The sequence below is a fragment of the Hermetia illucens genome, chromosome 4, assembly GCF_905115235.1.
Source record: "Hermetia illucens chromosome 4, iHerIll2.2.curated.20191125, whole genome shotgun sequence".
Lineage (NCBI taxonomy): Eukaryota > Metazoa > Arthropoda > Insecta > Diptera > Stratiomyidae > Hermetia > Hermetia illucens.
In genome coordinates this window covers 99,846,985-99,864,518 of record NC_051852.1, presented here as the reverse complement: position 1 = coordinate 99,864,518, position 17,534 = coordinate 99,846,985, and the positions used below count along the sequence as shown (strand labels likewise).

Genomic DNA, 17,534 nt, shown 5'->3' with positions numbered 1-17,534 from the left:
GCCGTACAGTCTAATTCTTCAAACAAACAAGACCTTATTAAAATCGGTTCAAATTTGGTGAGAAGGTGGGAACTGTGAACGTCCAGACATGTAGTGAGTGATATCCTTCTACGTTAAGATTTAGGGGGGTCCCCATACATGTAAAAGGGGGGTGAATATAGTCATGTGAGGTATCAAATGAAAGGTCTCGATTAGCCGGTGTTAGTTTTGAGATTTATTAGAAAGGCGGGGAGTGGGAGGGGTGGGAGTATAGTATATTACCATATTTTTGGGGAAATTGAGTAAACCCCCCTTAAGTATATCCCAGAATTATAAAAATTGGTAGTAGTATAAAATGTAATATGAAGCATATTATCCTCAAGTTTGATCAATCAAGCATATTATTACTAACAAAGTCACAGTAGCTCAAAGTTGACTTTACCCTGTAAATTTACTGCAACTAAATATCAATATCACACTAAAGTGAGTAGTCAGACATGCTAAATCCGTATACATAATTCACAGAAGAAACAAACAAAACCTTTCATTTCTGAAGCGCCCAAAATCCGATTTCCTGACTTGTTTAAAATTTGATTGATGACTATTTCTATGCTTCACCATAATTCTTGTAAGATCTGGTGAATGAGTTGTGCGACGAACTCCTCAATTCTATGAAATAAGATACCCATCTTTCGCGTGTTTCATTTTTCTTCAATGATTGTTCCGTTTCTGTTTTTACATAGGGTGTTTTTGGATTGATATCTAGGCCTCAGGTTCTTCCATTATTTTGTTGTTGCTCGCAATGATGTCATTTTTTTTAATTCCCAGTATGCCTTCGCTTCTTTTGCCTTAACATTTCATTGGCTGCTCGTCGAAGATTTTCCTAATTTTTTCCCCTCGTTCTTGTGTTTCGCTCTATATGTCGTTTGTATGCCTCGTTTTTCTTGTCAAACGTTTCCTGACATCATCGTCAAACCAATCATTACTCCAGCGCCGGGATTCACATTTAACCATTTCTTCCGCTGTTTTGATAGCGTAATTTAGGTCATACCAGGTGTCGTTTATAGGATTCTCCGTGAGATTCTGAAGAATAGGACCTAATCGTCCTTGCTATTAAATCATTTTTTAGCTTTCCCACATCCAATTTTTTAAGTGGGTTGGATTTTATTCCGCCGATCTTTGATATTCGGCATCTGTGGACGCTTTTTACCATGTAGTGATTGGAGTCAAGGTTTGCTCTTTTTTCAATTTTATGATTAAATTTCTGATATTTGCAAAGCCAATGAGGCATGGCCATAGGTTTGAAGTCAATGACATTTGCTTTAAAGTCACTATCCAACCTCCTAGTACTTCTCACAAAACCCTTCCCGATCTCTAAACAGTCAAAGTAATTTCAGTCTCTCGGCATTTTGTTTCTGGAGAGAACTGTCAGATGTAAATACACTTTAAGACAGAAGACATGATGGGACTGAGATCCATGCGGTGACATGGCACGACATGATTAACATACCCCTGTTTTCCAGCGGAGGTGTGTGGAATAAACCTGTATATTAGGGGGAATCTCCTATAGAAGTGCGAACAATATTTTCCCTGGCAATCAGGTAGTATTAAAAATTGTCGCATTACCCCAAACTAGATCTTTGTGTGAGAATACTAACAAGATTTCGTAAGCTTGGCTGCTAAAGCGGGGTACAGAAATATTGATGGCAATGAGAGCACAATTTGTGGGATCGGAGCCATGCGAATCTAGTACGTTTAAGAAATTAGCCTCTCAATGGGAGGCATTGTTGGGTATAGCAATTTAATACTACAGGATTTGAATCCTAGCGCTGAAGAAGCGGAGAAGTATTCGTCAAAATATGGATATTTCCAGACAAACAAAAATTTTAGTGAACAAGAAAGGACATCTGAAACTCACCGGAGTTCATTTGGTATCATGGGAGCAGGGATGGACTTCTGAAAAAATATATTTTGGAAGAGTTTGTGGACGATATGCTCTCGGCCCGGATATTTGTAGTTGCCTCCCTTGTGGAAGTTTCATGGTGGTTGTGCCCATATAGCCGGCGAAGCTTCTTGTGGACTCAAACCTTGATGTGCGCTGTTCGGGCGCCGTACCACTTAGTTGCGGCAGAGATATTAGATAAGCATCGCAATCATGGGTATAAATACTGCGTCTGCACTCAGTATAAAGCAGTATCGCAAGGTTCTGAGGACCGTGGGATTATGTCTACACCGCAGGTACTCACATTAAACCACCAGGACCTTCATGAACTAAAAATGAAAAAGATGAGTGGGTAAACTAATAACCAGTCACTGTCCACCATGGAAACTTCTGCACATGTTGAAGATCTATAATGAATACCCAATAGGAAAATTTTGCAGTGAAGAAGATAAAACAGTTTTCTATATTATATTGCACTGCCTCTCCTGCCGCTCTTACGGTGAAAACGTACCATCCGAGGTATGGTAAACTGTGAAGAAAAGCTCGATCATGGCAATGTTGTGTATTGTAATAAGTAAATAGGTAATCCTTTTTTAACATCCTGGTATAGGTTTACAAAGCAGGCTCATGCAGGGAGGTATACTGTTTTGTTTATAAGTACCAATTGAGACGGTTCTGAATTCATTCCAACATGCTATAGTGGATTATAATTGTAGGATCGCAACATATTCGACAGCCTACCTGTTATGCCTTTTGCCTCTATTGAACGCCTGAAGTTTTTGTCGCCTTCTATGTGTCTTCTCGTTGCTCCGGTGGCCTATGTGGTTAGGACATCCGTGTCGAGATATATATATATATATATAGTGACTTCTGTAAGATATTCCAATGACTAAGGAATAGAATATTCCAATGACTAATGAATAGAATAGAACCTAATATCGGTTTTCAATCTACTATTTACTGTTTGTTCTTAATAAATTCATCTATCTATATAATCGCTTTTCTTTAGTTCCAGAATCCAAGAAATCATGTCTGAAGACTTTGCTTTCTGAACAACATGATATCTGCTTGCAAGTCGCTGGTAGTAGCCTATCATCAGTGCATCTACGCCAACTCCTTTGTGTATACGAACGGTACTTTGTAGCGTTAAACAGATGCAAACACCTCAAAATAGTAAATACAGGAAAGCGTTTTACATCCGACCAAGCGACTACTACCGAAAAACCATTATCGAAATTTAAAACAAATGACACTGTACAGTCAGGCAAGGAAGCGGATAAAGCGACTTTGGGACTTGCTAGAGTGGGTACTCGAGCTGCTTTAAATTTTTCATTTGCTTTCCTAAGGCGAGCATGGCGTTCGGGGGAGGATACAGAACTTTGCAGCGAACTGCTCATGGAGGCATTGGAATCACTACAAGAGCTTCCAGAAGCATCACTATTCGATACAACACAAGTATCTGCATTATGGATAGAAGTTTTGGAGAGATCAATAAAGTTTCTCCGACAAGTAGTTCTGGGAGACGTTATGGGAGGACGATGTGCTATACCTCGTGAAGATCGCCATATTGCCTTGTGTTTGCTATTGGAATTGGGTGCACAAAAGGGAACTTTGGGAGCGTCGTTGGAAGCGGTTGTGTTGTTGTTGATTTTGTGGGAAAAAGAAAAGGAGACTGACGATAACAGAGATATTCCCCAAAACACGGGAGCCCCTCTTTTGCCAATTCTCAAGCGCTATGAGCGAATATGTAATTATGGAATGCCCGCGAAATCCGAGACGCAACCGTCGAGCGCAACAGAGTCCTTCCTAAGGTAAGAAATCGCAAAGCTTCAATAGTAAATTTAAGTCCTAAGATATTCCGATCAATTATAATTTATAAATTCTATGGACTCATATATTTTATATTCAAAACATTCCAGATTTCTTACACTGCCTGAAGACGAACAATCTAACATAGATATAAAGCAAGCCGCAGTGGTAATCATCAGCCATCTTGATAGACTAGCAAAGCCACATATGCCTACGGGTAACATATCACCGGCAACGGTCAAACTAAAACAGTCCACCGAACAACAGCAAAAGCAGCACGTTTTCGCGCTTGGTCGATATCTTTCTCTCGAAAATCATGGATTTACCGCAGAACCGCCAGTAGGGGTCAATGTACCCAACTCACCAGCACTGGATCCATTATATTCGGCCTTCAACTTGAATTATCAATTTCAAATAAAATCGGTGGCGTTCTCGGAGGACACCATTTTAATACTTTCACAAGAGAACGTGCTACACTACTTACCTATCACACATCCAAATATGCCCCCGCTAGAAATGTTTCAGTTGGAACACGTACAAATAGTTGCTATATCAGCTCACTGCGAAGGTAAACATTTTATGGCCTTGGATTCTGAAAACAACGTCTACAGCTGGGGTGTTGGTGATGGTGGTCGTTTAGGACACGGTGATACAGCGTCAAAGGAAGATCCGACTGTAATCAATGCGCTGACGGATAAGGAAATTTGCAAGATATTTTGTGGTTGCACTTACAGCGCAGCGATTTCAAAATCCGGAGAGCTCTACACATGGGGACGTGGAACTTACGGTAGACTCGGACATGGGAATTCAGAAGATAAACTGTTGCCTCACATAGTAGAGGCATTGAAAAGCTATAAAATAGTGGACGTAGCTCTAGGAAGTGGTGATTCACATACCATCTGCGTAACTGAAGAAGGATTAGTATTCACTTGGGGAGATGGTGATTTTGGAAAACTAGGAAATGGATCATGTAACGGATCTCAATTGCCCATACAAATAGAGAATCTTCCACGAATTCAACGAGTGTTCGCTGGGTCTCAATTCAGCATCGCGTTAAGCTATGAAGGAAAACTATTTACATGGGGAAGGAGTTTAGGTGGTCGTTTGGGTCATGGCTTTGAACAGCAGAAAAACATTCAATGTGCATCGGAAATCGTTAACACACCCAAGCTACTACAGGCATTAGAAGGAAAAGTGATCATAGACCTTGCTATCGGATCAGCCCACTGTCTCGCACTGAGCAATGCTGGAGAAGTGTTTGGATGGGGTCTCAATGATTGTCAGCAAGTTTGTCCACAATCAATATCATTAGAGCCGATTTTGGTGCAGCCGATTTTAGCAACACATCCATCAATTCGTGTTTCGGGCATTGCTTGTGGATCAGCTCATTCTATTATTTGGTGTCAGACGTCAATCCAAGGAATTGAATCACGAGTTCCATTTGTAATCGATTTGTCCGAACACACCTTCCGGTTGCTTGATCAATTATTAGCTATGGTTACAGTGCAAGATGGGCGGCAAACGCCCAGTCAAGACTCTGAATGCATTTCTGTGGCGTGTTTAAATTTGTTGAGACTGCAATTACATGCACTTATAGTTAATAATTGCTCCCCTAAGACTGTTGGATTAGGTGAAGGTTCCAGATTGCTTGTGAGTTTGAAGACGCGAATATTGAATTTAGCAGGAGGGTCTTCAATACTTAAAACTATTCAAGAAGCTGCACAGTGGGCGTTGCAGGTCGGATGGAGTATTCTATTACCTACTGCTTCAGAACGAGCGCAAACGCTTACATCACTATTGCCATCAGAGCCCGGGACATCTACGTCAGGCCATCGTTTTATGACAGACTTATTAGTGGGATCGCTAATGGCAGAAGGAGGATTGGAGACAGCATTAAACCAAGCAATTAACTCAGAGTCTGATGATAGCATGAGCAGCGAACACAACCTACCCCTATTACATTTGATAAAGCAATTATTACGCAACAATTCCGCCCTGACCCAATCACGACTGTCCCAACTATTAATCAATCCTCCCTGTTGTAAAGTGGAAGACGGCTTTATTTCAACTTCACCAGAACAAACATCACCAAGCTTAGATCTTTTACACCGATTTCAGAGACTGCTTTTCTCTCATATACATCAAGCCAGAACTGAAGACGTATCTGGAGCTGAAATACTTCTGGGGAAGTATATTCAAAGTGCAATTAGTTTATGTACAGTTTCGGTGCAGAGAGCTAGTGAAATTGCGATTCAGGGCAAGGATGGTGTTGCAGAGATCTTAAAATCGGACATATCCGATACATTATTGAACGAATTGATAATTGGATTGATAGTTTTACATCGTGACAAACCTAATGTACTGCCATCATTTGAATGGACGAAATATTTTATACCGCTTTTGCACGCTTTGGACTCATTAAATCGGCTTATTTGTGATTATGATATTCAAGTATGTATAAACTACAGCCAGATAGATTTTGAAGTTACTGATATTTGTTTTGTTTTGGCAGGATTCAGACGATATGGGTTGGCCCGGAATAATTTGTAGAGGTACAGTTAAGTCTGTAGCTATTCCCGAAGAACCCCATATTGTACGTAAAAGTGATTTGGAAAATCATTTAATCGATGGTGGGAAGTGGATTATTATAAATGGATATGTATACGACGTCAAAGATTATGTGTAAGTATTTTTTAATTATTTAAATGTGTGGAACGTAAATTATTCAAAAGCTTGTAATGATATTTTTTGGATAGATTCACGAGAAAAGTGTCGTAAAATATGGTCAGTAAGCAAAGCATTTATGTCTTGCTTTATAAGCAATCCAATTTGGTTTTAGGGATTGAAGCGTGTTAGAGCATTTCATTCAATGTGCAGTAGAAGTTAATGTAGTCAGCATTACGCCCACCAGGGATGACTACTCTGAATCGGCTTAAGTGTTCATTTACGACTGAGTCGACTGCTATATAACATGCAGTCACCACAAATCCCTCTGTCTTGGCTTCCTTGTTCTATACTATCAATTTGGAAAGTGATCATTCGAGAAACTTTTCCATTTAGTACTACAAGACTGTACAAAAGCTTGAAGTTTGGATTAAAGACCAAATATTGATGTTTAACTTCCTTAGCCTTGGCGTTGCTATATATGGTATGGCCGCCATTTACCCCTTGGTGGGGATAGCGTGTCAACTAAACCTATGCGTCTTCATCCTCAGTTACCTGAAATGCGCTTGAGCACCCCCATGACTTCTCGAGACGCCCGCACTCCTTCCCTATTGTTCTGCGCCAAGTGCTCTTCGAGCGACATATTCGTCGACCATTTTGGGACAGTGGATTCCGCTTGGCATCCATTGCCACTTCCGATCACATCGTCTACGGGTGCCAGGCTACGGTACGCCGATCAAGTTCTTCGTTTGAAGTATTATATTATCAGGCCAGCATATTCCGATGATACGACGCAGACAGGCGTTTACGAAAGTTTGGAGCTTTTGGGTGACAGTGGGAGTCAGTTTCCGTTTCAATTTGATCTAGCTGTTGAGATAACTGCATTTCCAAATTTTATACAAGGCAGCGAAAGTTGATATAGCGCGGCTAATGCGTACAGTGACCTTTAGTCATGAAACCATGTTTCCTAGATATTCAAATACCGAAATGTTCCACAGGCGGATGAGGAGCGGAAACCAGCTTGCCCTTTGTTGATCAACCTTTCGAGATATTCTTTGATGCGTTGTAGGATTATTTTAGCTGTTATCTTTGAGACGGTAGGGCACGAAAATATCCCTCACACCCAAAACGGAATCTTAACGATCATCCCTTTTTCCCATTCTCTGGGAAACTCTCCCAAAATTTGCGTGCGGGGGAAAGTAGCCCTGCGTCTCGCCAACCGTCACTAAAAACAATTAACAGAATTTCAATCCTTTCTGTCCATCGATCTGCTTTCACGATTACCGAGTCAGCCAGATTTTATGACACTCCTTCGGAATGTGGCCGACGATCTGCTTAGCAGCCGAGAAAAGAGCATTTTTGATGGCGGGTTACACAGTGCATCTACCGTCTGATCAGCGAAACAGCTCTCCCATCATCGAGCGACTACTGGATCATACAAGCGGTAGATGCTGAATTTGTGAGGTCGTAACTAACCAACCCTATGAGAAATGGCGCATGCAACACGCAAGCGAACGTAAGTTAGATGATGATCCCTTTCAAGGCCGATTTTCTTACGCACATCCAAGAAGCATCTCCTAAATCTAATGCTGATCGGAAAGTGCGCAATCTGATTGCTCGTACGGTGTCGGTCAATTAAAACTCAACTGACCTTATGGCACGCTCTGTGCTCGAATAATGTGCCAGGAATGATGAGACGGCGGAAGCTGTAGAAATTCGCAAACTTCACACTATTATCGTTACGGTCGCCAGGACTGTATTTCCCCATCGCATGTTCGAGCAAGGTAATGTCAGAGCCGAGCTTGGCAATCACGATCACAATGTTACCTTTAGAAAGCCTTCCCTAAACTGCGTGTAATTGCTAGTAGGAAGCATCCTTCTCCACTACATCGGAAGTCTCCGTTGATGCGTAGCACTGTTCAATTGTGATGCTCCTTAACCTGGACTTGAATCTTGTAGTTAGAAGTCTGTCAACAACCAGCTGCTAGGTCAAGAGAGCGCGCCATGCGGTAATTGTTAGAAACAACCCAACACCGGATTACACCTTTTAACATTTCTTTCGTCGCTCCCATTCCAAAGTCGGCATTTTAAGTCTAATTCAATTGAGTCTCTGGAAACGCAGGCAACTTTGATCCGGGGCTATGTTCGAAAGCATCTTCGAACTAACGACGATATTTTCTCTGAACTCATCGTAAAGAGGGTAATCATAATTTTTCTAGGATTTTACCTTGACACAATATATGACGTCTCCTCAGTTATATTTACCTTAATAGTGCCCATGAGATTCTCGGAATGCCAAGAATATCAAAAGCATTGAAAAGGTAAATTAATGCTGTAGATGTGTAGTCTACCGCTAACAACCTTTACAGGTAAAATTTAGATAAATTGATTCACAAAATCATTTCTATTTCCGGCAATGTTTGTTTTTGTGAGCAGAATGAAGATCATTCTCTTCTACATTGAAGATATCGGCTCAGTTCAAATTGAAACTTTCGAGCGGATAATACTAGCTAAGTACGGGAATGTGTAGTCCGTTTGACATTTCATTTCCTTAATTTCAATTTCCTGCGTCCGAATCAACTTCGTCCATTGATGAAGGAAACTTCGAAACGGCTAAAGCATGACTTTCTTGGGGCTTTCGTCTTCTCTTGGCACCTTCGATGGGTCTGGATGGATCCGCCCTTTCTGTTTCTGGCTATGTAATAAGATGCAGTGGATTTCGTCAATGTTTTCTAAAATCGTAACTTTTCTCACCAGAACGTTCAGCATCATTGGTGCATGTATTACCATGTTTGAATTTACTGAATCATTTACAAATAATTATTTTCTAGGAGAAGATTCGTCGTAACTTTTTTCAAGCCTTTTTTTCTAGTTTTGATATCTCCCCCATTAAAAAAAATGTTTAATTTATACACGTATCCTTGTTTGTCCCTATTTTTCACATTAACAAAAGTGATGTCACGTAAATGAGTGTAAGTTTTAAATCATTCAACACATTGTTGTCAAACTTTACAAAGAAACTTCTAAGGATTGGCACTATTGGAATATTATATGGATTTTTCATGTGGAACCATAGCGTTAAGATAAACCTTTTTTCGCGTTAGTGCTTGGATGTAAAGTAATTATTATTCGGAGAACTAAAATACAACTAATATACACATATAATAATAATCGTTGGCACAACAATCCATTTTGGATCAGGGCCTTGAAGTGTGTTAGAGGCACTTCATTCAAGACCGTAACGGAACACTACAGTACACTGTAGGAGGCAATGTGGTAGGCATTACGCTCGCCCGAGATTATTACTCTGATTTGACTCAGGTACTCATTCACAGCTGAGTCGACTGGTATTCAACGTCAAAATCACGATACAAATCCCACTGCCGCCAGCGAGATTTGAAACGCGACCTTCCGTACAACAGCCTTGGGCTCTAACCACTCAGCTAACCGGACAATATACACATATACTCGTATTATAATCTTACCGGACAAAGGACGTTTTATTTATTAAGTGTATTTCGTGGTAATCTAGCGATAACTGCGGTAGAAGTTCATGATTAACGTCCGGCACAACTTAACTCAGTTTTCTTTAAATTGGTGAATTTGCTTTTCTACAATCTATAGAAGGTTTATCACTTTTTCAGGGGAAGTACGGTTGAATTTTGTCTATGGAGATTTTTATTCAACAGGACAACAAGAGATTGTTAATTCGTGCCGTATTACTTTTGGTCCCTTGGGCACGCATGGTCATTGGACGATCAATTTGAGTTCAGTATCCTTCCAAACATAAAACCAGAAATTGAGAACACTGTTAGAAATAAAATGGAAATGGTCCCCAGTTGGCGGGAGGGGAAACACTAAATTTCTCTAGAAGTGACTCTCTAAAAATTCATCTGGTCTTCATCACGTTGTTCACTATTCTCTTCCTCTTAGGCTGAATCCCAATAAACGATTCATGCACTTCAACTTAATCGTCGAAGTGCAAACTGTCACTTTCTACTTGCAAAACGAGAAATTATAATATAAATACGTGAGGAGATAGGAAAAAAAGTTAAACAATTTGAAAGAATAGAATTGCATTACAACGAATCATAACTGCGATGGCCACCAATTGCAATTCCTAAACATCAACTCCTCGATTTCATAACGATCGGTGTCCTCATCCCATCTCTGGTCTACAACAAACACTTCACTTGCACCTAAAGTAAAAATCATGACTCTGGTGTAATTTTAAAATCCGCGCCCGCTGGAAAGGTTGACATTGTCTTCCATCTTCCGTTTATTATTTAACATCCAGTTACGATACAAACCTCTCTCTGCCATCAGTGAGATTTAAACGGAGATCTTCCATTATGATAGTTTAGTGCTCTAGCCACTAAACCATATTACGAAAAAAGGTAACAGCATGTTGCGTATTAATGAACCAGAACAAAGTAAAAGCTTCCAGAAATATTTCCGTGTCATTGGCCAACAAAGTTTTATAAGAGAGATTGTCACCATGTGCCCAATTTTAAGGTTCATTCGTTTTGCATTGTGCAACGTACATACAGATGGCGCTACTAGTATTAAATTCATATGATTTTTAGTTTTTAACCCTCACTTTCAAAAGGCACGTGTACAAATTTGACAGCTGATAAACATTGTTCGGAAGGAAAATCAACCATTGGGAAGTGGTTTGCTAAGTTTAAACTAGGCGAAAAGAGCACCGAGGACGATGCACGCAGTGGACGTTCCAAAGAGGCTGTTACCGAGGAAAACATGAAAAAACCAATGATCGTCATCTGTGCGGACTGCATGTGATGAACCAACTCCGAAGCTTGCGAAGTCGGCTGGCAAGGCTATGGTATCAGTATTTTGGGATGCTCAGGGTATAATATTCATCGACTAGGGAAAAACCATCAACGGTGACTATTACATAGCGTTATTAGAGCGTTTGAGAGATGAAACCGCGAGAAAAACGCCCATATTTCAAGAAATAGCGTGAAAGGGCTGTTTAATCAAGACAGTGACAATGAAAGCAATGGCAAATTGCATGATTTCGATTTCGAATTGCTTCCGCATCCACCGTAATATCCAGATCTGGCTCCCACCAATTTTTTGCTGTTTTCAGACTCCAAGAGAATGCTGGCTGAGAAAAATTTAGCGCCGATCAAGAGAAATGAGACGCAATCGTCAAAACTGAGGTCTATTTCGAGGCTAAAGACAAAACGTACTATAAAAATGGTATCGAAAAATTGTATGACCGCCCTCGAAGGCAACTATATCGAATAATAAAATCAAATTTTATCAAAAAAATGTTCTTCCTGTTAGCCTACGAACTTTTCAGCTCAACTGTTAAATGCAAATCCAATAATAGTAGTATGGGTCACCTCGTTGTCTTGCTGAAAAATAATAATAATTCTTCTGCACGTTCAATTATTAAGGTCTCCCGAAGTCCACAATACACTTTAGATTTGATTTTTGCTGGAACCCAAACAATTTCACTCCAGCCACTAGCCGCAAATCCAATTCAAATTATAACACTTCCTCCACTTGATACTCAACTCATTCTAACTTCATCTCGAAGACGTTTGTCATGCCAGTAGAACTTTTTTTGTATGACTGGGTAGTACTTTCCACAATTCTTCTTTCTTTGCTTAGCACTTTCTTACGAAATTCATTTGGCGCCCTTGGAAGATTGGTTAAAAGTGGGTTTTTTATTCTTTTCTTATTGAATAATTTATTTTTGGCATAATTTGACTAGAAAAGAGTTCTTGGAGGTTTCGGTAACTATCTGGTTGCGTGATTGCAGTTTTGCAGTTTTTTTTATTGCGGTCAAAATGAGTTGTTGTTCCATACAAATCGCCTTATCTCAAAAAGTTGCAAACTAGTGTTTAAGACATGAATTTTCCCACCAATTTTCCTTGGAGGGAAGTCTACAACGTTGTATGTACGAACGGCAGCATTCTCCGAGGACGACAAAAGCTTTCCGTGTGATATTTTTTCCACACAAAAAATACTGCAGTTTTATAATTATTCACAACAAAAACCTTCCTGTTTTACCTATCGTCGAAACTGTGATCAAAAATAAACTTTTACTGTACAAATATTTACTGAAAAATTCAATAAGTTTATGGGGATTTCCACCTGAGACGCACTATAAAGTCTTACAACATACTAAATATGGCCGCGAATCAACTTCGAAATTGAAAAGTGTGCGTTTATGTGAACTTCCACCTCTGTATTTATATGTCGGATAGTTCCAAACAAAAATTCCACCTTTGAGTATACATAAAAGACGAAATTTCATTTTGAGCTAGAATTGCTATTTCCGCAAAAAATTTATCCAAGGAACCAGTTAAAATAACAACTGTTTTTCGAAATACGTTTCTGCCAAGATAATGTTGCAGGAAGCATCGGTAAACAAATTGTTCTTGATCAAGATTTATGATTCAGTCATATTGCAGTTAAATATCACTAACAATTATTGAAAGAAGTAGTGTCGATGACAGACACTAGTCTAGTGAGTGCCGAAGAAGTTCCATTTTTCGTTATTCAGGCAAACTTTAGAATTCGATGAAAGTATTCCCTGCATGAGTCAAAATAATGATGAAATAAAATGATATTGGCAGCATGTTGTCCGAGCTTGTAAATACAAGCCCTTACTTTGATTAGCCTTCTCTCTCAAGTTGTTGTAAATAATGATTTTGTTACTGTACCATATGAAAGAACTTGAATTAGGTGCTAGTAAGTTTTTCGATGAAAGGGTTTAACAAGTTAGTTACCAACCACTTACCAGTGCATGAAGTCGGAGCGAAGTAAGTAATTGAATATCAACCTTTGGCTTGGAAAAACAGTTCGTCGCAATATAGTGATAATAATAATCGTTGACGCAAAAATCCAATTAGGTCCAGGCCTTGAAGCGTGCTAAAGCACTTCACTCAAAGCCGTGATGGTTAACTAGAAGGCAATGTGGTCAGCATTGGCCTCGACCCATGATTAGTATTCTGATTTGACTCAGGCATTCACTCTCTGCCATCAATGAGATTTCCACCGCGACCTTATATTGCGACAGCCTAATGAGGGATATTTGCGTGAGACCCTACTATCACAAAATAATGACCAAGGTAATCCTAGAACGCATGAAGAAACAGCTCGAAAGCAGGTTTTCATCCCCCCGTATGAGCTTTCCCCTGGACGAGGATCTGGAAGGGATTCCGCCGTCCCTAGTGCTATATTTGCGTAAATCCTCTTATACTATACAAATGACTGAAATAACAATGGTATGCATGAAGCAACATCTTGAGGAAATAATCAACAAGAAGCAGGCTGGTTTGCCCTCTATTCTCATATGCCGTAAAACCGCAAGGTTCTTCGAATTATTGTCGAGTAGTGCGTTAACTGCTCTTAACTCTCGTTAACTCTCATTTCACCAGCAAGGAATTTAATAGTATTATCAGGATGGCTGAGAACTTTCAAGCTTTTTTTCAAATTTTACTCTGGCTTGAATTAGTATTGAACGGAGAATTGTGTGCACGGACCAGATACCCGTCAACATTTTGATAATAAAGCGGAAATGACAATGGATACATCACACTTTGAAGATAGCTAATAATCCTACTGACTGCGACTATTCCAAAATGGCTGATAGGTGCGTTGCCCTAGAACTGTACGGCACAGGTGAATTGAGTTGCACAAGCGTCTCAGAAACTCCAGCGAGTCAATAACCATCAATTTTGGTGCGTTGTGCGTGTGCTCCATTTCCCAGTTTAGGTCACTTCGTGTCACACCGAGGGAGTAGCTCATCGGTCATTTAGTATTTACCGATCGTATGCAAACAAGTGTTGCTGTAAAGTACTTAAATTCACTTATCCTAATATAAAGTGTGGAAGCTGGACGCTTTTGTGCTTCCCTATGGGAGAAACTTTCGAGTGCGTAATTGCACTTGCAGAATAATTTAAAATTCAACTACGTCAGCAGTTATCTACACAAATAATTAGCTCCGCAAGGTACTCTATCAATTATAGCTAATTCTATACGCTTCACACTAGGAATTCAACATTAGTAGCAAGTGAAGAAGTTCACCAAAAACAGACATAAAAAAGTCGGAAACTGGAAGTTGGACACTTCAGGTATGAAAGGCTTTGTATCCTCCTTTTATGAAAACATTTGAGTGGACATTTGTCGCATTTGTACCTAGAACGTAATTTATGCATATATTGTGTGATAATACTCATTTTCAGGTGATTTTGAAATTCAAAGTCTTGAATTTGCGTAGATCTGGTAAATTTGACATATTACAATTTTGTTAATAATAGTGCGATTTCTACGAAACTTTGTAGGATCATGATCTATGTTATAGCCTACATTGCATGATGATTCTAGGATTGATTTGCAGTCAATTATTACAAATTATAATAATATTACAAATTATAGTAATATGCTATTATTATCAACAGATGTCGGTATGAAGGGTATTTCGGAGCCTAGGCAGTGGCAGCCTCCTGATTTTTTTCAGATTTTTTGGTTGGATATTGTTTGGAATATATCCACAGTCATTGATGTTGGACCGGACCAAATGGAGAGCATCTTACTCCCAAGTTTTTTGGTCCACGGACCCCTCGTTTGGGTTTCAAAAAGAGGGGCTAACGGTTTCGTTCAGGGCAGAGGCACCATATTCATACAAGTACATATATCCCGAAATTCTTCTGTTTATGATGAGAGAGTCCAGCTGAGGCTGAGGTTAGGCTTTTGATACTGCGGATTTCGTTTTATTTATACGTTCTATTTTATCTTCTTACTCCAAAATCCACTTACCCTTACCATATATCGTATATTACTTGATTGATTATTCAGGGAGAACGGTTCGATTCCATATTATTTGTGATTATTTCCTTCTTCTTCCAAATGTTGTGTTGTTGGGCTTAAAGGAACATTTCTTAATTTGATTTCCAGATGTGAAAATCAATCCGCGAATGAAATCATTCAATCTGGCATTGGCAAGGATTTGACGAGCGAGCTTAGTGCACACGCTCACCGGGCAAGTTTAGAATACATCACCACGCATTTAAAAGTTGGAAAATATGGTCCCAGTAATTGTGAAGAAAAGGTAAGACAAACTTATTTTACAATTAATTATGCTAACATTGAATTTGCCCTCAGTCTCGCAATCAACAAAGCAAAACATTAACGCATTTCAATTCGGAACGAGCACTTTCTTATCTATTGGGCCTTCGCGTTAGTACCCTTCAAAATGGAACCCCTCTACAACCAGCAGAATTGCAATGTAAAAATCTCTTAAGCTCAGATATTTTGAGTGGAGGACTGCAAGTCCTTCAGCCTTCCAATCCATTCGATGAAGAGAAGGGAGAGGCTAGAAGCTGTACATCAACTGCCGGGAATACCCCGACTGAGACATCAAATCAAATTGCCCCAAATGAATTTCCACATCTGACATCATGGCCACACATGCTTATTAATCAACGTGTTGAAGCGTTCCTAAATGTCTTGACCGAAGCTAGGGTGGCTGATCCTTTGTTCTCCGCCTGGATAAATATTACGGAAAGATATTGTAAAGAATCGAATTTGATATGGCATCAGGAATTTTCAACGGAGCATCCGGTTCAGGAATTGGAAAGGCTTCTGGCAGCGGCGTTAGTTCGGCATCAAAGCTTAGGGCCACTGGTGCTGGCAGTGGTTGATAGGGAACTAAGTGGAATTACCGAGAAACCACCTCTACAAATTGCGGAAATCATTCGAGTAGTTTATCAAACGAAATGGAAAGTAATTAAAATGAGACAGCAGTTGAACCGAAGCTACAAAGAAGTATGCGCTCCAATGCTAGAAAGATTGCGTTTCTTGTTATATGAAGTCCGCCCAGCGATTAGCTTAGAACAATCAGGTCTGAATAAACTAAGCATATTGCATAAGTTACCTCGATTCAAGACTACAGTTAAGAGAATTATATCGGAAATAAGAGTTGCGCGGAAGCAATTAGAATGTGCTAAGCCTGAAGATATTTTAAATGTTACGATTCAAAGTCAGAATGCAGCACAGAAAAATATATCGACAGAGAATTTACCAAAGAATGTCTCCATGGAGAACCTAACAAATGAGGCGTCTTTTAAAGTAGCGAGTGTAGAAAACTTAACGAGCAGTAATACCGCCTCAAATAAGACTACAAAGAAGAATATATCGAATGAAAACCTTTTAGAAATAGGCTCAGGTGATAATAATTTTACAAGCAATGACAAACGGCCGCAGATTGATGACGTGAAAACACCCACCAATGATTTTGATATGATGGGAAAACAGAAGAGTACTGAACAGTTCATAAATGATGTTATATTGAAAATCAGTGAAAAGCATCATCTAAACTCTGAAAACCAAAACCTTAGCTTGTCGATAATGACGCAGATAGTTGATTTTGTTATGCAAGAGGTCTGTGATGTTGAAACACTACGCAGGGCGATGTATTGTCAAGTGCAAAGGTATCAAATACGAAAGAAGGGCTTGGACATGCTGAATGACCTGCTGAAAATCAATGGATTGCTGGAATCGGTCCAATATAGTATGCTAAACGGTTATCTTGGACTTCATATGAATCGGGCCAAGTTCAGTTTCAAAAACGTTCTTGAAGATTTGAATATGATTACTGCATTTCAAAAGGCTAACTTGATAATTGCTCATTCGAAAATTTTAGAATGGGCGGTGGGAGAATTGCAAAGACTGGTTAATGAGGAACAAGTGTTGCTGAAGCAGAAATTTCATGGCGACAAAGACAATTCTAACTTTGGAACCTATGTCTTTCTAAAAAAGTTACCCCGGGCCAGATTCTTACTAAGTATTTTCGGAATACTAGCAAAGGACCTGGGGGCGAATGAGTTAAGCCTTCTGACCAACCTCGGCGTTTTGGGCAGCGTATTAGGGTTACTTCGGCAAACGGGTGGAGATTCTTTACCTCAAAAGAGTGGAAATGAGCTTTCGATTGTTTATAAGGATACAGTGTCTAAGGTAGGTGAACATTTTAGCTGAACAATGGGTTTGTTTATTTTTTTTTTATTTAATAATTTCTTAAATATTAATAAATCTGAATTAGTCATTAGTCTCTAATTTACTTATAAAACTTCTGCGTATTAAAGAAAATGAAAATGAAAAATGC

General features: G+C 39.5%; 1 protein-coding gene across 1 annotated transcript in view; it reads left to right on the top strand.

Moving 5' to 3' along the window:
• LOC119653807 (probable E3 ubiquitin-protein ligase HERC2) overlaps window positions 1–17,534 on the top strand; it is a 48,377-nt gene that overhangs the window by 2,793 nt on the left and 28,050 nt on the right. The window contains exons 2-6 of the mRNA XM_038058830.1: window positions 2,931–3,732; window positions 3,841–6,181; window positions 6,243–6,412; window positions 15,329–15,482; window positions 15,536–17,386. Coding sequence (XP_037914758.1) covers window positions 2,931–3,732; window positions 3,841–6,181; window positions 6,243–6,412; window positions 15,329–15,482; window positions 15,536–17,386 — 5,318 coding nt within the window. The remainder of the gene's footprint in view (window positions 1–2,930; window positions 3,733–3,840; window positions 6,182–6,242; window positions 6,413–15,328; window positions 15,483–15,535; window positions 17,387–17,534) is intronic.